The sequence below is a fragment of the Anopheles maculipalpis genome, chromosome 2RL (genome assembly GCF_943734695.1).
Source record: "Anopheles maculipalpis chromosome 2RL, idAnoMacuDA_375_x, whole genome shotgun sequence".
NCBI classification, from domain to species: domain Eukaryota; kingdom Metazoa; phylum Arthropoda; class Insecta; order Diptera; family Culicidae; genus Anopheles; species Anopheles maculipalpis.
Genome location: NC_064871.1, coordinates 95,904,681 through 95,929,177, shown reverse-complemented (window position 1 = coordinate 95,929,177; position 24,497 = coordinate 95,904,681). Strand labels below are relative to the sequence as shown.

At 44.6% G+C, this 24,497-nt stretch overlaps 3 protein-coding genes across 3 annotated transcripts in view; 1 reads left to right on the top strand and 2 right to left on the bottom strand.

Moving 5' to 3' along the window:
• The window catches only part of LOC126568447 (probable 6-phosphogluconolactonase), an 81,296-nt gene that overhangs the window by 36,861 nt on the left and 19,938 nt on the right, over positions 1-24,497 (top strand). The window lies entirely within an intron of this gene.
• On the bottom strand, positions 1,847-5,842 carry LOC126568692 (sodium-dependent nutrient amino acid transporter 1-like). Its single transcript, XM_050225208.1, has 7 exons — positions 5,729-5,842; positions 3,866-4,383; positions 3,674-3,789; positions 2,962-3,220; positions 2,520-2,886; positions 2,184-2,445; positions 1,847-2,100 (listed from the first exon to the last, which is right to left on the bottom strand). The coding sequence occupies exons 1-7, from the start codon at positions 5,840-5,842 to the stop codon at positions 1,850-1,852; spliced, it is 1,887 nt and encodes a 628-aa protein (XP_050081165.1). The 3' UTR covers positions 1,847-1,849.
• LOC126567967 (sodium-dependent nutrient amino acid transporter 1-like) lies at positions 7,860-10,837 on the bottom strand. The gene is made up of 5 exons (XM_050224353.1): positions 10,106-10,837; positions 9,267-9,382; positions 8,935-9,193; positions 8,205-8,848; positions 7,860-8,112 (listed from the first exon to the last, which is right to left on the bottom strand). Exons 1-5 carry the CDS (start codon positions 10,822-10,824, stop codon positions 7,865-7,867), a joined length of 1,986 nt encoding a protein of 661 aa, XP_050080310.1. The 5' UTR covers positions 10,825-10,837; the 3' UTR covers positions 7,860-7,864.

The window sequence follows — 24,497 nt, the reverse complement described above, 5'->3', positions numbered from 1 at the left end:
GCCACTACTCGGTGCAAATGTGCCCGCAACTCACGCTCACTGATCACTGATTCGACCGACCGACTGATCGAACCGATCGAGCCGGATGCGCTCGGTTGCAGGTGTGGTATAAAAAGCTTCGATCATACGGACGTTAGCATCCGTTCGGTGTTTTGTTTTTTTTTTTTTTGGGGGGTTGCGATTTTCTGCGCAAGATCAAACGGTTCGTGAAAGATTGGTTGGTAGGAAAGCTTACAGTGCTTGATGTAATGGGAGAGTCTTCTAACTGGGATGATAACTTGAAATATTTATGAATTTTGGATACTTTTTTACCATTATTTACATGAATCTTGTGTCTTCTGGATGTTACGATAAACTTTAATAAATTATTCTAAATTAATGATTTAACAGGCGGGTTGATGCCAACACCTTGAAGAGATATGTGTATAAACTTAACAGCAGATAATTGTTATCCAGACTTAAACCCGGGGTTTTTCCTGCTACAAAGGACTCAAAAGAATTTTAGCCAAACAGAATATGAGGTATTCCAATAGCCCAACCATTCTGGTGGACGCATCATGGCCATCACTAATAGCCTAGCAGAATCTGGCGAGTGTAATAATTGTGCACGATAATCTGTGCTGGTCCTGCTGAACCATTACATTACTTAGAAATAATGTTCTAGGAATACTACCCCCTCTAGGAATGTATGAGGGGGTGGCCCGGTGGTGTAGGCGACAACGGCATCTGTCATTTAACGGCAGGACCGTGTCAGTAAGTCTAGTAAGCCATTTGATGGCAGGCATGTCCTAGAAGGTCGTTAAGCCAAGAAGAAGGAGAAGAATAATGACCTTGTATTATGATTTTAGTTTTCAAATAGGTTATTTGTAGCTCTTTTAGCCGTTCTTAACTGTAAAGTTCAAGAGTAAATGTTTGACGTTAATTTCTGTGAAACATATTTTGATTATATTTAATTTCCGTAAATTTGGCACTTTGTAAACGTCGAAAATGGAAGGACGGTTTGCACATTACTGTTCATTTTGTTAGTGCTTCTACGGTCAGTAGGTTTCATATCCGTTGATCAACGTGCGTTGAAACTCGTTCGTCGAGCTAAACTTCGCGTTGCATTGTATGGGAAGTCCGTATCGTCGATCAGCTGTTTGTAAACAAAAACAAACCACCGCCCGATGCACGCAATCGTCTTCGGTTACTCACACGGTGCGCGAAACGTATATTTGCAACGTTCGATCGCAGGGTGGTTGAGAATGAGATTACCTTGATCATTCTTTAATTATAGTTTATTTATTTATAAGAATTTGTTTTACTGCTGGTTCAAAAGAAATGGAACAAAATGCAATACTAATAAGGAAATTGAACATTAATAAACTGTTCAAGTAACCAAAGTTTGATATACAAATTAAATACATCAAAAAATCACCCTGTAAATAATGTAACAACAACATTGCGAAGGAAACGCTCAATGAAATACAGCTGATACTGCCGAGCGTACGCATGCGCTCGTGGACGCTCGTTCCATTTCGAAGCAGCACTGAATGACACGGTCATGGCCGTCTCGAGGAGGAGGATAGCACACTACCGGGTGAATAAAAGGAGTGTGGGTGTCTGTTGAAAGCAAAAACCCCAACCACCCTGTCGTGCAACAGCTCCGTTGCACGCCGATCAACAACACGTCGTACGTTTATAGCTGGTGCTAACGGTCGAAAAGCAGACACATTACTCTGTTTTCATGTTTTAAAACAATTTATTCTAACTTGCAAGTGTTTCAGTACAAGAAAATTTAATTTATTACAAATTAGTGGCAATCACACGCTGCATCTAACATTAATCACAGATCTAAAGAATATACTTTTCATTTGAACAATCTTCGCCGCACCTTTTCCACGAGTGTTTCGGCCCGTTGCGACGACTGTCGTTTGTACTCGTCGATGAAGGTACCGTACTCGGATCGTTTGGTGGGATCTTCCGGGCCCCAGTCAGCCATCGGTCGAAGGACTGCTTTGCAACGTTCCCACCACACCAGTCCCTGCTTCTGCAGCATGGCGTACGCAGCCCAGCAGGGAAGTTGCAGGACGGCAAACGCGTACAGACACCATCCGAGCGCTAGATACGGGAATCAACAGATACAGGAGTTTAGTTTCAGAGAAATTGATTGGCTGCTGCAATCGCCAACGGACGATACATACCATTGTAACCGAGCGGCACGTCCTGTGGTTTGTACTGCACCAAGCTAACGAGCAGAATAAACAGCACGGTGATGGGTGTCACAATGCCCCAGCAAATGCGCCAGAACAATCCGGTCTTGATGCCGAGCATAAATTCTATATCCTTACAGACGCGATTCACGCCATAGATCCAGGCGAAGGTGAGCAACTCAAACACGGCCAGCGTTATCGTTACCAGCGTCGCACCGTAGTAATCCAGTAGTTCCAATATAATCAGACCACCCTGAAATTGAAACAAGTTTTATGGTAGTGTTAGTTCAGGGCTTCCTCTCTCAAGTCCGCTTCAGTAAAGCTTACCGGCGTGATGTAGATTAACCCGATACAGAATCCAGCAACTCCAACCGAAATGACAATCTTCCACCGTGCAATATCCGGCCGCTGGTCGTGGATGGCGGTAATGACGGACGTTACGATACCGATCAGCGTCCCGATACCGAGCAGGAACAGCATGAAGAAGAACAGCACCGAAAAGAACTGGGGCAGAAAGTCAAACTTTGCTATCGTGTCCGGGTACGTGATGAAGGTAAGGGCTGGACCGCTCTGGACCACCTTCGAAATATCCGGCTGACCAGTAACGTGTGCCAAGTGTCCGATTACTCCGAACACAACACATCCCGCCACCAGCGAAGTGACCGTATCGAGGGATGTGATAATAAGAGCATGGCTGGTGGGAAGCGAAACCAAACCCAACATTAATCTCGGTAAAAGTGGTTTGCTTTTGCTGTCAAAATGTGCTTACCGGTAGATATTGTTCGAAAAGTCATTAAAAGACGAGTACACGATCAATCCGCCGAAACAGATGGTAAGGGAGAAGAAGCACTGGGTGACGGCTTCGTACCATACCTCGATCGTTAGCAGCTTGTCCCACTGAGGTTCGAAGAAGTACTTAATACCGTTCCAGGCACCTTCTAGGGTTAGCGAGCGTACCAACAGGACGGCAATGATGATGTAGGGAAAGATGGCTAGGAAGTAAGACACTTTTCCGGAGCTTTTGATTCCTGGGAGGATTCCAAAGAAAGGCAATTAAAATCAGTTAATTGGTTTTATCGCACAAATAAGTTGAAAAATAATAGCACAAGGATTTTTAAAGTTGAAGGACAATTTTTTTCTCGTTTTTTCATGAAAGCGGTTCGTAAATTTGTATGATTTAAAACATTTTTTGTAATGAATTTAGATATAAATTTAATTATTTTCGGCGCTTGATTGTAGTAATATTCGCCTTTATATTTTTTGTAGATAAAGTATTTTCTGCGAAATTAAGCTTTATAGCTAATTAGGTTTCATTGCCCATAATAGCTGCAAAAGCATATTTCACACCCTTCTGATAAAACTCTATGTCTGTGACTGTGAAATTAACTAAACGAAACTACAAATTTTGTTGACAATTTCCAGCCATGTGTCATGAAACCAACTAAAGGGAACCACAGGGAACTTATCCACCCGCAACGTACCTTTAATTAATATGGCCACTATGCAAATCCACGAAACGATTAGGCACAGTGTCAGCCGCCAATCGGGAAAGCCCAAACCATCGTCCAGTGAGTCAGCGGAATGCATCACCGTTTTGCTGCAATTTTGATACAAACCGTACGTGAGCATAAGCGTATTCGTACCACATCTAAGCTCACCACACTAATACTCACCGGAAATACAGATCGGCCGACGTACGCGGTTGGGTCCAGTTAGCGTCGACCGTTAGGCTACCGAGCCGGCTGGAATCGACACAATTGTCCCACGCAGGATCACACTTGCTCCACGGTAGCTCCGGACTGAAGGAAGCTATCAGATAGCGCAGGGTGACGGCCAGTACGGAGGTGTAGTACGTGATGACGGTGAAAATGGCAACCGTTTGACCGACGCCGATACCCCGCATGGCCGGTGCAAGATCGTACACCTTCACGCAGCCCCGGTTCGAGAATTGGCCGAGCACCATTTCCAGATAGTAGATCGGTCGACCAATGATAAACAGAACTATCAGGTACGGGATAACGAACGCACCGCCACCATTTTTGAACGCTGTGTACGGGAAACGCCAAACGTTACCGAAGCCGACGGATAGAGCGACGCAGGATAGCAGGAACTCGATGTTGCGTCCCCATTTTTCGCGGAGCGGCGGTTTATCGTCTGCTGTCGGTGTTTTCAGATCGATTGTGGTGTAATTCTGTGAGACGGATGGACGAACGGTGGTTAATGTAAATTTGCATGATTTTATGCATTTTATTCTCCGAAACTGTACGCCCTACGAAATACGAATTTTTGGTATCAAATCTGTACATAAAATACTTCATATAAAATATGGGTTTGAAGCTACAAATGCAGCGGAAAACCTCAGCATGAAACCAGCTTCAACTAGAACAAATTAATGAGTCCAAATCACTAATAACAGATGGCTGATTTTTCGTAAAGATAATTTTTTAATGAATTAATATGAAGGCGCTTTGGTTGGCGTTTATAGTTGATTTTACAAAACCGTTTTCTATTGTATTAATTACAGATAATGGCCGTAGCAAGATGAACAGAAAGATTCGATTGTCACCTATTTAAAATTGTGTCCATTTGCGGATCAAATAATGTTCTGTTTTGGTTGAAGATGGAGTGGATTATTTAGAGGTAGAATCACCAAACTGTTTATTCCATTCGATACGTGTGCAATTGATCGTAAATATCTTACAGGTGACCTTTGTCAATTGTCGTTAGTACAAAATCGACTCTGGAAAACTAGAATCCGAGAATAGCTCTTTGCATGTCACATCCCATCACAGTACCAAGAGTTGATATCGCAATAGTGGCACCAGAAATATCAAACTTATGACTGACCGACTGAGCGAGTGTACAATCAGTAATCATAAACGTCTAAGCATCGATCATCCTCAATTGCAAAAATTTGAAACTATTTTACATGGCCATTTAAACCCATATTCTGAACACGACAGCCAGCTTCAAATAGCACTACATCCATATCAAAATGATGCAAACATTCGTCACTACAGCACTTCATTACTTCTCCAATTAAACACTTAAACACCATTTTTTTAAGGACTGTTCCGGTCTCCTTCACAACGACGATCGGCGTCCAATAAAAATCCCATTTCGACCACTTTCTTTGAACACGGGAAAATCCACCGACCGGGGCGCCATACAATTATTCAATTGCAACACAAATTGCCGCCGGGCACGTGCTTCGTTGTGGCGGTTGCCCGCGCGCGCGTCAAACATGTTCATTAGCACCGCACGGCACCGGCCACGCAAAGATGCACCATAGGAGAGTCGGTTTGTCGTTGTAGGGGTAGGACACTTCTTACTTGCCCGGTTTGAAGCCGAACTACGCGCAAGAAGCGCTTACGTAACATGACAGCACTGAGTCACACATGCGGAGGGGTTTTTCCACCCCCATGCACACCGGGCACGTGCAGATCTCTGTTTGAACGTACCGAAAACCGAAAACACGATCACGATCACTTTCCAAATGCCGCAGCATTGACGCACAAACACACCCAAAACCGTACCTGAGCATGATGAGATTGATGTTGATGGTGGTGGGAGCCTGCAAGCCCACCGACGGGCAGTGTGTCGGCATTCCAGGTGGTTTCGTCGCCACCGACGTAGCTTCTGTTTTCCATCGTCTTTTTTTTCCCCGGACCGGAGCACCCTAAGCACTTTAGCTGCAAATGCGCGGAATATGCTTTGACACGAGAGACTTCTTTCGACCGACCACAAGTACTGCGATCGCACGATCGCACCAACAACCGCTCAGGTGTAGCGTCGTCTGGCGAGTGAACAGAGTTTTTGGCACGATCTCGTCCGTTCACCAGTTCCAGTCGAGTGGCGGGCTCGCGTGTTTGCGCAAACCACCCATATATAAACACACCAACACCCTAAGCAGCCGGCCCCGGTGGCACTAATATTTAGACAGCGCAGAGCTACAGCCACACCGGATACACAGCCACCCGGGAGCCATGGGGCTGGTTCCAGTCTAACTCTTGGGCCGCAAGGGAAATCCCCCAACATTCGCTTTCGAGAGTGATCAGGTTTGTTTTTTTTTTTTTGTATTTTGGTGAGACTGCCCAAGTGAACCTGACACACTCACACACACACACAAGCACAAAGATAGGGGTAGGGGTTGAAACTCGAATGGGGGGAACTTGTTTGATGTGTGTTAGTCATATAGGCCTTGACATGTTGTGTTGACGATCGTGCGCGCCAAAACCCCACGCTGACGATCAACGACACCGCTATGCTGCCAGCTAATTCACACCTTTGCAAAATGCGACACAAAACACCGAACACACACTGACACATACTGATCGTGGATGCAATTTTCCACACACCATCATCCCGCGATGAGTGGAAATTCCATTGCGCGCTAGGGTTGATCGTCCAAACCCGCATGTCCCGAAACCGTACAGGCAGATGGCCAAAATGGTGCAGCAGCAGGGTTGTAGAAGCGTTATTCGCAAGATCGTTTTATTTGACCCGCTGATGACTGTTTTGCATGTTTTCCCGCCTGCATGCATTGCTGCGATACGATGCAATCTGACTCAAATGTGACATCACCATCATCATCGGTTGAGAATTGACCAGCCTACACGGTGAGCGGTTGACTAATCTGCCGAAGGATTTCCGGACCGGTTCTGAGCGAAGGAAACGTGCTTCAGAGCTTAAAGATGGGAAGTTGAGGATGCATAGTTCTGGCAGTACGCGATGACATTTCTTATCAATGACCAGCATCGTTGAGACACGTTTCACTTCAATGAAAGACGTACGTAATTTACTTCTTCTGAGATCTGGGACTGGTAGCAACAGGATAGCATGCATGCGAGGAGGTAGCTGGTAAAGTGCTTAAAAATTTTAAATTCAAATTTAATTTTTTTGTTTTTTGGTGAAATTTTGTAAATGCTTTTTGGAAAATCTTTTATGATGCAATGCATATGCGCCGCGTGGTAGGCATGCAGCCGCATCGACCAGTTAGTTGGCAGCTGCATTTTTCGGACGAGATACAAATAGAGACTGCATCAATCTGAATGCACTAATGTGTCTCTTCTTTAAAATTAATTGCTGCCAGGTTCCTGTTGCAAGTGATCGCGACTCAAAACCTTGAGCTGTCTCGAGGAGGAGAGAAGATAGATAGCAACCATGGTACAAGTTTGTGGGGATTCCCGTTCACTTCTTTAGTTAAAGCAAACAGGTAATGCCCATTACGGTCAGTAACACTGTTTGCATTGCTGGGTAGGTGTAGATGCTGTTTAATGTTTAATAAATGTGTACTTCCAAGCAACTTTTTCACAGGAATGTTTCAATATTCAAGGGCCAGGTTTTGAGGATTGAAGAGCGGCGCATTGCAAAGCATTGGAAATAATAATAAATTTAAAAACTTCCTGCGCAGAATTATTTCAATTGCTGTATTGAAATGTTTGTTTACAATATTTAAAAAGAATAACAGTAAGTCCTCTAAAAACAAAAATAGGAAAACAATTTTTTTCATTAAAATTTTCTCTTTATTAAAAAGACGCATTTCAATCAAATTTGTTTCCATACTGAAATGCTGAAAATATTTGTTTCCAGCTTCGTATTGATTCCTTACGCTCTATACATCAACTTTATGCTAAAATGCGCTGCCACATGGACAGTACAGTGTAAATGCTTTAGCTAAACACATTATCGTACATTCTTCGCAGTATCGACCGGTCGCTTGGCAGTGATTGTTCGTATTTGTACACCGATTCGTGATACTTGGCATTCAGTTCGGGGTCTTCCGGGCCCCAATCGTGCGTCGGTTTGAAACAGTGCAGCAAACGATCCCTCCATGCCGGTTCCTTCCGCTTCAGGAACGTGTAAACTCCCCAGGCCGGAAGTTGCAGCACTCCCGCAGCGAAGATACACCAGCCGAAGGCTGTTAGGAGAGGAAAAGCATGATGATGTTGATTATTGTTGGATTATATTGATCAGATGAACTGCTATTACACGGCTTCTGCCCATACTAACCATACATCCCATCGGGATACACGTAACCGTTGAAAGTGAACGTTTCGTATGTTGCGATGTGGTAGAGCAGGATAGCGGCCAGCAGCGTTGGCGTGATAAAGCCCCAACAGATGCGCCAGTAAAGGCCCGTCTTGATACCGAGCATAAACTCAATATCACGACAGATACGGCCAACGCCGTAGATCCACGCGAATGTAATCATCTCAAAGACGGCCAGCACGAGCGCCACAAACGAAGCGCCGTAAAAGTCCAGAAAGTCCAGCACGTACTGTCCACCGGGCGTAGTGTAGATGATTCCGATCCCGAACCCAACCACTGCGATGCCAACCGCTACTAAGGCGGGCTGCAGATGGGGGAAACGGTCGCGAATTACCGTCATTGTGGTGGTAGCCATGCCCACATTACTGCCAATCCCCAGCACGAACAGCATCATGAAGAAGGCGATGGCAAAGAATTGCGGCCAAAAGGTGAATTTGGCGATCGCATCCGGGTAGGTGATGAAGGCAAGTCCTGCACCACCCCGTACAACCTGCTTAATGTCCGGTGCATCCAGCACGTGGGCCAGATGACCGATCACGCCGAACACTATCAGTCCAGCCAGCATCGATGTGAGCGTGTCCATGATCGACACAATCGTAACATCCCTAGGTGAGCCGGCATGGGAGATGCAGAAAATAGAAATTAAAGCATTATCCAGTTCGTGATCTTACTGAGTGGACTCTAAACTAACCTGTATACATTGTTGTGAAACCGATTGTACGACGAGTACATCATCACGTTACCGAAGCAGATCGTAAGCGAGAAGAACACTTGCGTAACGGCTGCATACCAAACTTTCGCCTCCAGTATTCGATCCCACTGAGGTTTGATGAAGTACAGCATACCGTCCCCGGCCCCTTCCAGCGTGCAGGCACGCACCAACAACACCAGCATCACAACGTACGGGAAAATGGCCAGAAAGTAGGCAACTTTGCCGGAGCTTTTGATTCCTGGCAAAAGGGAATGCAGCATTGCGTTAACAGCTGAGTATGGCCAAAAGTCTTACCCCATTCGACACAATACCTTTGATCAGTGTCAAGCAGATGCACGTCCAGGGTACGAGTAAGCACAGCACCAAACGCCAATCGGGTGTACCAATGCCATCGTGTATTGTGGTCGCTTCCTTCAGGACGTCTTTGCTGGGGAGGTCGAAGAGATTGTTAGTTGGCACGAGATTTGGTCATTGGTTTTGGGAAATTGAGTTTAAAATAGGGCAATTGCTCGCTCACGACGGATGTCCCATACGATGTAAAGAGGATGCACATTAAGACTAGGGGATCTCCTCCTTCATCATCATCATCATCATCTTTTTCTGCTTAAAATCGTGCCGAGAATAAGAATTAGAACTTTGCGTAAACGATTTCAAAAAAAGATGGAGTGGACTTCGACTCGACTTCTAGCTCACGCCTGTCATCGAACTGCTTACTAGATTTGCTGATAATTACATCACGGTATGGATGGGTTTTCAACACCAGTCCTGTCTTGTGAAGGACGGCGTCGTTTTCGCCTAGACCACCTGGCCGTCCTGATGATATTTTGTTGCTGCCTTACAATGCTCATGAAACAGTGCTTGAGATCATTTTTCGCACTCGAAAACTAGGGAATGATTTCAGACCCTTGAGTAACAGTCCTTAAGAATAAAGCTTCGGCTGAATGATCCAAGTACGTGTAGGTAATAATTTGGGAACAATTTTCCTACTTAATTTTCAAGCTTAAATTCCTTTGGGAAAGTGCAGTTCGACTCATGTTACAAACAAAGGCAACTGATTGCCACTGAATTACAAACTGAAGAAACAAGCTTCAACCTCAACCTTTCCCTTCGATACTTTCATACTGTACCAGGTCCGTCATTTGATACTCACACAAAGTACAGCTCAGCCGACGTAACGGCCGTTGTCGTCGTATTTTCGGCCATGTTTGTGATCAACCGTGAATCGATACAGGTAGCGTTCCAGCTTTCGCTACACTCGCTCCACGGTAGCGGATCACCGAACGAAGCGATCAGATATCTCATCGTGACCGCCATCAGCGACGCATAGTACGTCATCACGATGAACGTCGAGTACGTTTGACCGACGCCAATGCCACGCATTGCCGGCGACGCATCGTACACATTGATGCAGCCCCGGCTCGAGAACTGGCTGATCAGCATCTCCAGATAGTAGATCGGTCGGCCGACCAGCAGCAACACGATCAGGTACGGTATGACGAACGCACCGCCACCATTTTCCAGCGCCGTGAACGGAAAGCGCCACACATTGCCCAGCCCGACCGAGAGTGCAATGCAGGACAGCAGAAACTCGATATCTTTGCCCCACTTGTCACGCTGCACCTTGGGGATGGTCTTCATGAGGTTCATCTCGAGCAGTGCACTGGCACGGCCGATGTTGCCAGCCACGTCCAGCGGTGGCTCTTGGAAGTGGTTCACCTTGACAGTGGATGCTAGCGATGGCTCGCTGGAAGTGGGCTGAGTCGTCGTTGGCAGTTGGTGGGGTTGTCGTTCGTTGGTGCGTTGTTTGGTGGGGTTCGTCACGACGGCCACGGTCTCATCGTTTTCAAACGCCGGATTACTGGTCGCCATGTTTGGGAAAGGGTGGATTTGTTAGGTGTACGAACTGGGACACCACGGTTGACCGCGTGTAACGACTTTACTGCTGGACAACTAACACTAGACACACTTCAAAGCGGGAACTATCTTACTGAAGCTTCTTTAGAGGGGTTACTGCTAGGTAGGCATCTTCAGGCACCCTTCTACGAATACAACTACGACACGACTGGGTTAAGGTTAAGCAGCTACTAATACTACCGTGGGAACTGGTTTCCTAGAACTCTTGCACCCTTTCGTTCTCGATAAAACTCTACGCTAGAATCTTCTCCAGCGAAGCCGGCTGTCGGGTTTCGGTAAGCAAAGCGGATTCCAGTGGGTGATAAAGTTCTACTAAGTCTATCGCGGTCATGCGGTACGACAAAGAATGCGAACCGGCACGTGCTACTAACTGGATTACTACCAAGCAGGGCGCGTTGGCGCCAACTACAAAATGGCTAAAATATGTGCTCCACAATAAATTCGCCCAGCGCATTCTCGTCGAAACCGCTTTACTACGCCGCCGTAGTCGCCACCGTCGCCGCCATTCAAAGCTAAAGATCAAACACCAAGGGACTCACTCACTGTTGTGGGTCTGGGCCAATCCGTGCTTTTGCCAAACGCACCCGCGCACACCGTATATATTAAAACCAATTATGTCCACTTAAGTTATGCCGCAAACCGACGCACTCCGCTTTCTTTTTGATCTACCGAGGTTATGCACACTTCGCGCGGAAGTCGATTTGTCTGTCGCCGGTTAAGCGCACGAAACCACCGCTCGGCTGGACGGCTCCGAACGGACTAACCGGCACTGTCACCCGTGTGGCATCCGGGCCAGGCACACTATCAAAACCATTCCAGGCCCATCGATGGTGGAAATTCAAGCACACAAACCGGCAACCCAAGCCGACTACACTATTAGTGTAAATGACTCTCGCTACAATTATAATACCCCGGCATTTGCTGGCCCTGAAATGTTCCGTTCCGAAGCCCGAAGAAGCATGCACCGAAAGAAGCGAAACCTTACAAGTTGGCTGTTCTGTTCAGCATTCCTTCAGCTGCCTTTATCGCTCGCAAATGAGCATAAAGGACGGGAAAGGGTAGAGGGAGGTGCAGTGAAGTGCGCCTCCTTCAAAAAGCCAGCCTACCACTGCGGTGTCCGAAAATTGGTCCCGAAAATAACACCAAAAACCTTTTGCACGCTACACTGCACTAGCGAGAATGGCAGGAGTAGAATGTGCCTTAAGGAGTAAGGAGTTCTCGTGCTTTTTTCGAGAAGGTAACATGATCCGGACAGGCCAGATTGGTGGGGTTTGGTGGGTGGTTTGTGTGTCTGTGTGCAGGGTGAGAGGTGTGAATGCATTCTCTGATGAGCCGGTGTGCCTATCATATGACGGTAAGTATAGTAATTCGGAGAATTTTGCCAAAAACCCCAAGCAGTTTCACAATGCATGACGAAACTATTATTAGGATTTTTTTAAATAAGGAAGCAAATTCAACGCTTGAATTAGAAATAAGTAAAAAAAAACAGATAATTCACATATTTTGATTGAATGAATAAATAATCATTAAAAGCGAATAAATAGTTGAAAAGAAAAGTGGTATGAAAATAATATATTTTATGACGAGAGTAGAAAAACTATTCTAAGTATTCAGTTTACGTTATTCAAAAAAAAATATTCTTGTTATGCCAAAGTGGTTCTAACCACAACGCCTCTCTGGTTACCAATTAGCCGCATAAATGAACGACGTTTATCCAAACATTTGTGGTGAGCAATTTGATTGATTGATTTTGTAATCATATCACGTTTTAAAAACACGTTCTGACAGTTGAGTTGCATACTTTTGCCAAATGCATCAGAATGCAGTGTGCTGCAGTTGAACGACACAGCAACAAAGCCAGCTAACTAACTTCTAAAATAGTTGTAATTAAAACTAAAAGCAAAACCGAATTTGATAGCTTCGTTTAAAAATAGAACGATTTATGCTGGGTTCTTAAATAACCATAACAATCATTTTAAAATGCTTCCTCTTTTCAAACCATGATTACTGTCTGGATTTTGTTTAGTATTCGTCAATGTAGTGAATAAATCCGGGAAGTTCCACGATTTAATTAAATGTGAACTATGAAACAAAAAATTCCCAAACGTATGTAATTGAATTTCATACATTTGGCACCCATTTCAACATGGGCGGAATGTTTCCTACAGGTGGGTGTGAATAGCGATTTCTCGAAATTTATGCGCGTTAGATGGCAGTTCGGAACGAGCGCCAAACACATATTAAAAGCATTCCGGCTGTTGTTTTTTTTGTTTAAACATACTACTCACTCACTTCAAATCCGGACCATGATGATATGGACATAATAACATATGTTTATTAAGAGCATTTTTAGTAAGGTTACTGATATTTTTTCTTGTTGTATTATTTCCATATTTCTATGAAAATTTCAACTGTACCGATAAAAAGAGGAGATGTATTCCATAGTACAGTGTTCTCGAATCCAGTTCAGCCCTGGCACAACAAGTTTGGCTGCGTTGACGCTTGGTTTGGGGGTGTTTGGTGGGTTCACTCTCGAGTGTAGCAAAGTCGCCCTTACTGCTGCGGGATTGGATGCTGACTAGACTGCGCGCGGGCTTGGAAAGTCACTGGTGGACTGCACTGGAAAACACTGTAAACAGGTAAATCCATGTTTGTGTTGTTCAAATAACTCTGCTTGTTTTGTTACAGTCCAGACACGCATATCATAAAGTCACCAAAAAAATAGCCACAACACACTACAACAGCCAAACTGAAAACACTCAAAGCGCATCAATAGACCAGCCGCACCAAAACTATCCCATCACCAAATACATTGACCAACAACAACCGAAATAGACCAGGACATCAACTCAACACCCACCCACAACCGAGTATGCCTGGGATAAGGCAAAAAAAAAAACAGAGAGAAAATGCCCCGGTTGTCTAATTTGTAAAAACAGTCAATAAATGTGGTGTTGATAATACGGCGCAAAACGTCATACTTAAAATAAGTAAATAAATAAATAAATAAAATATCTATAAAAAAAACATTCCTTTTAATAACATACTCAGTCTGCACTAATTCCAACAGCAGGTGAGATGTTGCACAAAAAGTTGCATGACACAAAGACGCATCTAACGGTATGCTGCACGCCCACCTTTTCGATGGAAATAACTGGGTGGATGGTTGAGGAATCGAAGTGGGGAGTTTCACAAAAAAAAATCGCGACTCAAAGACTCATCAAACGGTACGCCGAACGCTCCGATCGGACCAAAAATGAATGAGTTTCGGTTTTTGTCACAGAAACCCTCCTTTTTCTCGGAATAACTTGGCGGGAAGTGGTGGGAAGGTTCTACAAGATAATTAAGATGTTCTACAAAACGATGCGAGGTTCAAAGACTCATCAAACGGTACGCGCAACGACCCGATCGGTCTAGGAATGACCGAGTTATCGCCGATTTTCCACGGGAATGTTTAAGTTTTTCCACCATATCTGGGCAGGGGGTGATGTGATCGGGTTGAGGTGTTCTGCAAAAAGGTGGATGGCCTAAAGACGCATCCAACGGTAGGTCATTCATCCCGATCGGTCCAGAAATGGCCGAGTTATCATCGATTTTCCACGGGAATTCTGGGTTTTTCCTCCATAACTGGGCGAAGGGGTGGAGGGATCGGGTTGAGGTGTTCTGCAAAAATGTGGACGGCCCAAAGACGCATCCAACGGTAGGTCATTCATCCCGATCGGTCCAGAAATGGCTGAGTTATCATCGATTTTCCACGGGAATTATGGATCTTCCTCCATAACCGGGCGAAGGAGTGGAGGGATCGGGTTGAGGTGTTGTGCAAAAATGTGGACGGCCCAAAGACGCATCCAACGGTAGGTCATTCATCCCGATCGGTCCAGAAATGGCCGAGTTATTGCCGATTTTCCAAGGGAATTATGGATTTTCCTCCATAACCGGGCGAAGGGGTGGAGGGATCGGGTTGAGGTGTTCTGCAAAAATGTGGACGGCCCAAAGACGCATCCAACGGTAGGGCATTCATCCCGATCGGTCCAGAAATGGCCGAGTTATTGCCGATTTTCCAAGGGAATTATGGATTTTCCTCCATAACCGGGCGAAGGGGTGGAGGGATCGGGTTGAGGTGTTCTGCAAAAATGTGGACGGCCCAAAGACGCATCCAACGGTAGGTCATTCATCCCGATCGGCCCAGAAATGGCCGAGTTATCATCGATTTTCCACGGGAATTATGGATTTTCCTCCATAACCGGGCGAAGGAGTGGAGGGATCGGGTTGAGGTGTTGTGCAAAAATGTGGACGGCCCAAAGACGCATCCAACGGTAGGTCATTCATCCCGATCGGTCCAGAAATGGCTGAGTTATCATCGATTTTCCACGGGAATGCTGCTGGCAGAATTTTCCGTCAGTTTAAGAAAAATCTTCCCTAATTCCGTTTAATATTAAAAAATAAGTTGCTGAGGTCTTTTAAACGGATATTTAAGGAAAGAACTAAAAACGAGAGGAAATTACTTGAAATTGAAGAAAAAGTAAAAATTGTGCCGAAAAATATTTGTCTTGTCGGAACAAAAATATTTTCCAATCCGTTTTTTAAAATTTCCATCTGCTACCTCTTCGGAATCATGCTCTCCTGTTACTCCTGGTCGGATTTTGCCGCATCGAAATTGGCTAGATTTTGGCCGAAAATCTGCCACCGGGAGCGACTTGAAGTAACAGGAGAGCATGAATTCGTGGAGGTAGCTCGGGCCGATATAAAAATCGAAAATCCAATCTTAAAATCCAAAGTCAATTTTAAAAGTTTATTTCCGAATTAAATGTTCCACCGCAACTTTAAAATTTACTTTGGATTTTTAGGTTGGATTTTCGATTTTTCGATCGGCCCGAGCTACCTGCTCGAGTTCATGATCTCCTGTTATTACAAGTCACTCCCGGTGGCAGATTTTCGGCCAAAACCAACCCAATTTCGATGCGGCAAAATCCGACCAGGAGTAACAGGAGAGCATGATTCCGAGGAGGTAGCAAATGGAAATTTTAAAAACGGATTGGAAAATATTTTCTTTCCGACAAAACAAATATTTTCCGGCACAATTTTAACTTTTTCTTCAACTTTAAGTAATTTCCTCTCATTTAGATTTCTTTCCTTAAATATCCGTTTAAAAGACCTCCGCAACTTATTTTTTAATATTAAACTGAATTAGGGAAGACTTTCCTTACACTGCCGGGCAATTCTGCCAGCAGCATTCCCGTGGAAAATCGGCGATAACTCGGCCATTCCTTGACCGATCGGGATTTTCTGCAAACTGTTGAATGAGTCTTTGAACCGCACAACTTTTTGTAGAACACTTCAACCCGATCCCACTACCCCCTGCCCAGTTATGGCGGAAAAACTGAAACATTCCCGTGGAAAATCGGCGATAACTCGGCCATTCCTTGACCGATCGGGATTTTCCGCAAACTGTTAGATGAGTCTTTGAACCGCGCAACTTTTTGTAGAACACATCAACCCGATTAAACCATCCCCCGCCCAGTTATGGCGGAAAAACTAAAACATTCCCGTGGAAAATCGGCGATAACTCGGCCATTACTTGACCGATCGGGGCGTTCAACGTACCGGTGAATGAGTCTTTGAGCCGCGCAACTTTTTGTAGAACTACTCAACCCAGTCCCACCTCTCGCTGCCCAGTTATGGCGGAAATACTTAAACTCGCTATATCGTTGGAAGCGGCTAAAGGGATCCCGAAAATTGTCATAAAATGCCATTAGTATCATTTCCGTAGAAAATCAACGATAAAGCAATACGGCCTGGCCGTCCCTTATGAATAAAAAAAAATAAAAATAAAAATCAACGATAACTCGCTCAGTTTTGGTCCGGTAAGGGCCATTTTCGCTTCAGTTTTTGTCTTTTTTATATCATTGTTCCACGATCAATAATGTAAGAAGTGTAAACTTAGTTATAAATCCGATACATGGTTTCACATGCGAAGAACAAATCGGACCATCACCCAACTTAAATTCAATGTGATAGAGGGCTCCAAGCCCTCCGAAAGGCTAAATCTGCCATTGCGATCAACCCCCTTTTAAACACTCTAAACATAGAAAACACATTTTGCAGCGTCTTCCTATATGTTTATTCAACCTGCTGCAACACTGAACCGATTGGCCAATCTTTAGAGACCTCCACCACCACCACCCCCCTCCTCCTTCCCTCCCCATTGCTCAGCGACGATAGGAAAGATCTGCCGGTGTCGGAACGGTCGGTCGGCGAATAATCAAACGGAACGGTTTATTACGGTGCGGGGAGCGACAGATGTTAATATTTGTCCAATCTCGCCGCAACCGACCGGCCTACAACAATAAACCACGTGCGCGAAACTAGCTGTTGGAACCACAAAGCACATTCTAAAGCGACGGTCGATGCAATAAAAAAGGAACACAAACCAACGTCCCCGGAATAAGCCCCGCGTTTTGGTATGCACTAAACGAACTGCATCGAACAGTAAACGAACGGAGGGTGACAGTTTAACATATTTATGTAATAGTTCACGAAGGAGGCAACAAAATACTTTCACTTTGGATTTTTCGTTCGATTGTTCGTTGAAGTTGCTTTCTTCTTTATGGCACTTTATATCATTTTTAAACTGAACTGTGAAGACTCTCCTTCACTAGGTTGAGGCACATATTTCAGCAAAAACACTAAAAGTTAGACACATACTTTCACCTTAACACATAAACACCCACTAGTCACCTCCCAAAAACCCGACCTGCTACTTAGGCAGGCATCGCAATACTGATGCCTCTTCAGATGGAGTAGGTCTAGTTGGGACCGGGGGCGCGTATATTGTGGTCGCTGCCACTACTACCACCTGTTGTTGCCTTCCTATTCTATCTTTCGTGCCTTTTTTCTTCCTCTCTTTCTCTGTCTCTCTCGCTAACCCTCTTTCTGATCGTGTCCCTGGTGACTACAATTCACTAGCAGCATAATTCCATAGACCATGGCGACTGCATCGACATGCAGCTCCTAATCCACCCCAGTGTTTTAGTGTTTTTTTGTAATCCGCATTAGCATTGAAGGTGGTGAGCATAGGGTACCGTTCGCCCTGGGTGTCACACCCCTATTTCCGAAAGGGCACACTTACACAAACAAATGCTACATTTACACGGTGATCGATTTGCAGGCCCACAACACGAATGTGTCTCCCAGCATCAAGCGCATTGCACCGTACGGTAGGTCAGGCTTTGCATTAGACTCAACATTACCTGCAGAGTAGAGGGAGACACATATTACCCCGTTAACAACCATCACTGACCATACTCAGGCACGCACGCATCATGTGCGCTCAGACGACGCACGTCACCGAGCTCCACGTCGATAAACATATGCCGGAGATACCAGGCTCTTAAGTGGTGGCAATTTCGATGCTGTATGGCGCAACAACGAGGGTACTGTTTTGTTTTTTATCAACGATATGAACTATTATAAACAATATGGTCCGCCGAGGAACAGGCTGTGGGAAAACATTTGCTTGTGCCAAGCGGTGATGAAGGATATTTTTGGGTTTATAGCTAACAGGTGTACTGCGAAGGGGTGTAGATAAGTCAGATTGTTGGCAATTAATCGTTTTATTGCTCATAAATTGTTTGATTTGTTGTTATCTGGAAGAATGGCTCGTTTTTTTTTTTCTTCATTTTCATGCGTATTGCGGTTTGTTGGGAAATCCTTTTTTTAGTCTATTATGTTATTAAGCTAAAGTTTAGTATTATTTACTTCAGACCCTGGGAGGAAATAATCATGAGAAACAATGTGGGTTACGAGTTTACGCACTTTCCTCCGAGCTGTTGAATCGCTTATCGCCACAAAGCTTAGGGGCATACGGATTGCATACCTGTAGGCGTTTTTCTCTGAAAGCTTCATTCGATCATTTGAACGAAATAATCGTAAAAACGTTGCGATTTCTTGTTACATTATTGCTGCTCACTGCTTTAATTATACTCATGCGTAAATACAGCTGTAAATTACCACCAATCGAGCAAACGAGCCTATGTAAGCTACATCAACTGTAACAGCTTCATTTAACATTGTAAGCGCTTCTCTGATAATGGAAGATTTTACTCTGTACGCTTATCAAATGTGAGTACAAATTTACAATCGTTTTTATTAATCTTTTGCTTCCTTAAAGTACATATTAGGTAGAAATTCGACCAGCCACTTCTAACGCTAAAAAAAAAATAGAAATTAATTCGTTGCTACCTACAATCCCATATACAGAATCGCCATTGCAGATCCTGCAGCACACAGCATAAAAGCGGACGAGATAAATGTAATTATAATAGTGGATCCAACCGCATCAATTACTGCACCGATCGCTAGAGACACAATTAGCTGTAGAGAGAGAAAAAAGTAATAACTTTGGTTTAAAAAAGCTTCTAAAAACAACCAAAGCTCCCCGTGAATACCTGTGCTAAACATAACATACTGCTCATCATGGAAACGTCCACCCCGAACCCTCGTCGTTCGATGCTTTCCACGTACTGGCCGTCTACTTCAACGAACTAGGATTTAAATTTATACACCGTAAATGATAATTTAATTCTCCTAACTTTATTTTAGATCATACTTACACAATTTTTCGAATGATAGTGCGAGATCAACAAGAACGGTATGGAGTAGATGGTTGCGTACATAATCCCAGTAAGAGCGCAGCATGAAAACACCACCGCTTTGTGTGGAACGAGCCCCATCGCGAGCATCCCACAGCAATGTGCCAGCAGACCACCGACGTAAACTGATCGAGCACCGAACCGAATGATGAGCCGTTCGATAAACACGGAGTAGATTGAGGAGGTCGTTGAGCAGAGGGCCATCCCGAGGCAGGCGAACCGTACACCGTCGGCGTACCGTTCCGCGGCTGGTGAGTCTTTGAAAGCCTGCGAAACAAGGCAGGAAAATCGTTTGAATTCTGTACGAGGAGTTTTGAAGAAACATTGTTGAAATTGGCAAGTATTTCATGAAGTTTTTCACTGACAATCCTCACATTTCACACTTGACTTGCCATCGATAACTCCTCCTCCACACATATCACTTCTCACTTTGAACTAATGTCACCGAAATTCTACTCACCCTGACATCTCCTTCATACACAGTTGCACCAACAAAATCCGTATAGTACAGACAGTACGTTAGATAGCTCATGTGGCTTAGCAGTTGCGTCAGACACAGGACCTTCATCGATCGTGGCATATGAATAACGTTCAGCAGGAATTGCTTGAATCCAACCACCGCTTGGGTGTCTTCTTGTGCAACTTCTTCATCACCGCCTCCATGCACACGCTTTACCTCATCGAGCAACATCTTCTGTGTAACGGGACGCAGCATCGGCTCTGATTCCTGCACTGGCAGAGGAATCTCGGAGAAGCTTGTTAACGTGACCGAAAGTCCTATAAACAACACGATCCAGTTGGCAGCAAACACTGACGCATCGTTCCCTCCCAGATAGCGTCCTATTCCGAGCCGATTCCAATCAATTGCTCCAAACAAGGCACCCATCGTAGCACCGATCCCACCCGTCAGAACCATAATGCTAAGGACACGTGCCTGGTCGCGGATCGTGCACACCTCCATGGCGTACGTTCGGCACATACCGTTGCTCGTTTCAGCCGAAAAGTCGGACATTATCAGCCCGATGGTTGTGATCGTGGCCAACCAACCTACACTGGTTAGGCCGAGCAGCTCGCCTATGGCAGATCCGTTGGGAAGGATGAGCATACCGGTGAGAATCGAGATTCCCAGCGTAAGCATCACCGGCCGTCGACGACCCCAGCGAGATCTTAACCGATCGCTGACGGACGCAATGACGGGAGCAAACAGCAAACCAACGATGGAGGGTGTTGCCCAGATCATGGTCATGATCGTGTGCGGAAGTCCAATGCCGAGCAGGATGGGTGCTACTAGTGCTGTTTCCGTAGCGTACGTACACTCGATCCCTACAATCAAGAGGGATAATCGCACCAGTTCCCATCGGGATTTCCTTCTGCAAGAAACACAACCATTATCTGTAGAAAAACTGCACACTCCAGGGCGCAAGATCACCTTAAAACTCACCTAAATGTGTGCTGAAATCCTCGATTATTATCCAGCTTGGCAAAATGATGCCGCCGTTCCAGCATGCCCTGCAATATTTCATCCTCCGTGAGACGATCTTGCTGCTGGTACGTTCCGTACATCACTTGCGCTGCTGTTAGTCACTCCGGTCAGCTTCAAAACCATACTGATACGGATGCTGATCAAAATCGAACGAATACGGCACGGGCATGGACATGTCGCGCTCCGGCGTCTGTAGGACAATCGCAATCTCTCTCGCATAAGGAAACGATGGGCGCTCTACAATTATCATTGCCCTGACACATCACAATCAGACACGAGACAGTTGGGACAGTTTCCTTTTTCGTCACGATGCTTCCGACTGTCCCCACCTTTTTACCGTGCGTAGGGTCTGCGGCCAAAAATGTGTTGCATACGTCAAAGATAAGAAACGGAGTGCTGTTAGAACATTATACAAGTAGAAGCACCAAAACATATGTTCTAGGCATTGGACAAATTTTTGCGATTAAGATTAGGATTGTGTGGTTGGCTTCTGACATCTCTCTAGCTTAACCCTTGCGTATGCTATGGACAAAGTTGAATGGAGTAGTTCGAGATTTTTTTGTAGGGTTTGAGACTTATTCTGATTAGAGCAAAAGACCTTGGCGAGAGTTGCTTTTCAGATCAATCAATTGTACCTACGATGTTGACATTATAGCTGCCAACAAGCATATAATCGACCCAAGCAATTTATTACTAATTTTGCGTAATCACCACTTTCACTAGTAGATTTTGATGAGGCGCTATGGAGTGATAGACTGTGTAAAGCATGCCAATGTAGAGGAGGAAATTTATTTCGTAAACTTAGAATTATAACTTAACTACGGGAATTCGTTTCAGAGCTTCAACAAGGTTAAAATAAAGTGTAATCGTTCGTGTAGACAATCGTCTTTTTTGTGAGTACATCTCAAAGTTTGCTGATGAAAGTCATTTCGAAACATAAATTTAAAGCCGGGTTAAGTTTTCTCTACTCTGGCTACGATTGACCCAGGACAGACATTCTAGTTACTGGTAAAATGAAGTCAAAGAAAGCAGTAAAAAGCCAGACAAGGCCTTTAGAGGGTTTAGAGTCAAAGTAAAAAAATGTGCAGAAGAGATCCGTTGGGGGTTTAAGGAATATAGGCAGAAGAAATAAATATTTCATTTCGATTAATACATTTTGTTTTGCAAGAAAGGTATTTTTTCCCACCGATGAGAAAAAATATCGAATCTTGAATTTGTTCGGAGAGGTACAAGCAAATTTTGAACCAAAAATTATTTTCGAGTAACAGGAGAGCATACTAGTCGAGCAAGCAGCATTTTACCACAAAAAACATCAAATTTCGCTCAACTGCAAGAAAAAGCTCTATGATAGTGCATTACGCATTGCATACTAATAGGCGCCGAAAATGCTTCAACATTATAGCATGCTAAAGCTAACAATTAGAGATCCAGCATTGCATAAGGATAGGCGCAAAAAGGGGAAATCATTAAGCTTTTACGACGAGCTTTTGAAATATTTCAAGAAATTTTAATTTAAAAATTTGAAACCTTCAACTAGTTATCTCCTGGAATGCATGTTCTTTTGATATTTGTTGGAACAAAAGGCCGGGGTTTTTGTTGTACAAAAAGATGCGCGATTCAAAGACTCATCCAACGGTACACGTAACATCCCCAATGGAAAAAGGAATAACTGAGTTATTGTTGATTTTTCAAGGGTATGCTTGAGTTTTTCCGCAATAACTGGGCGGGGGTTGGTGGAATCGGGTTGAAGTGTTGTTCGAAACGTTGCGCGGTTCAAAGACTCATCCAAAAGTACGCGGAACATCCCGATCGGTCAAGTAACGGCCGAGTTATCGCCGATTTTCCACGGGAATTCTGGATTTTCCTCCATAACTGGGCGAAGGGGTGGATGGATCGGGTTGGGGTGTTCTACAAAAAGGTGGAAGGGCTAAAGACGCATCCAACGGTAGGTCATTCATCCCGATCGGTCCAAAAATGGAAGAGTTATCGCCGATTTTCCACGGGAATTCTGGGTTTTTCCTCCATAACTGGACGAAGGGGTGGATGGATCGGGTTGAGGTGTTCTGCAAAAATGTGGACGGCCCAAAGACGCATCCAAAGGTAGGTCATTCATCCCGATCGGTCCAGAAATGGCCGAGTTATCATCGATTTTCCACGGGAATTATGGTTTTTCCTCCATAACTGGGCGAAGGGGTGGAGGGATCGGGTTGAGGTGTTCTGCAAAAATGTGGACGGCCCAAAGACGCGTCCAACGGTAGGTCATTCATCCCGATCGGTCCAGAAATGGCCGAGTTATCGCCGATTTTCCACGGGAATTCTGAGGTTTTCCTCCATAACTGGGCGAAGGGGTGGAGGGATCGGGTTGAGGTGTTCTACAAAAAGTTGCGCGGTTCAAAGACTCATCCAAAAGTACGCGGAACATCCCGATCGGTCAAGTAACGGCCGAGTTATCGCCGATTTTCCACGGGGATTCTGGATTTTCCTCCATAACTGGGCGAAGGGGTGGATGGATCGGGTTGGGGTGTTCTACAAAAAGGTGGAAGGGCTAAAGACGCATCCAACGGTAGGTCATTCATCCCGATCGGTCAAGGAATGGCCGAGTTATCATCGATTTTCCACGGGAATGCTGCTGGCAGAATTTTCCGTCAGTTTAAGAAAAATCTTCCCTAATTCCGTTTAATATTAAAAAATAAGTTGCGGAGGTCTTTTAAACGGATGTTTAAGGAAAGAAATCAAAATTAGAGGAAATTACTTAAAATTGAAGAAAAAGTAAAAATTGTGCCGGAAAATATTTGTCTGTTCGGAAAGAAAATATTTTCCAATACGTTTTTAAAATTTCCATTTGCTACCTCCTCGGAATCATGCTCTCCTGTTACTCCTGGTCGGATTTTGCCGCATCGAAATTGGCCAGATTTCGGCCGAAAATCTGCCACCGGGAGCGACTTGAAGTAACAGGAGAGCATGAATTCGTGGAGGTAGCTCGGGCCGATATAAAAATCGAAAATCCAATCTTAAAATCCAAAGTCAATTTTAAAAGTTTATTTCCGAATTAAATGTTCCACCGCAACTTTAAAATTTACTTTGGATTTTTAGGTTGGATTTTCGATTTTTCGATCGGCCCGAGCTACCTGCTCGAGTTCATGATCTCCTGTTATTACAAGTCACTCCCGGTGGCAGATTTTCGGCCAAAACCAACCCAATTTCGATGCGGCAAAATCCGACCAGGAGTAACAGGAGAGCATGATTCCGAGGAGGTAGCAGATGGAAATTTAAAAAACGGATTGGAAAATATTTTCGTTCCGACAAGACAATTTTTTTCCGGCACAATTTTAACTTTTTCTTTAATTTTAAGTAATTACCTCTAACTTTGATTTCTTTCCTTAAATATCCGTTCAAAAGACCTCCGCAACTTATTTTTTATATTAAACGGATTTAGGGAAGATTTTCTTTAAACTGCCGGGAAATTCTGCCAGCAGCATTCCCGTGGAAAATCG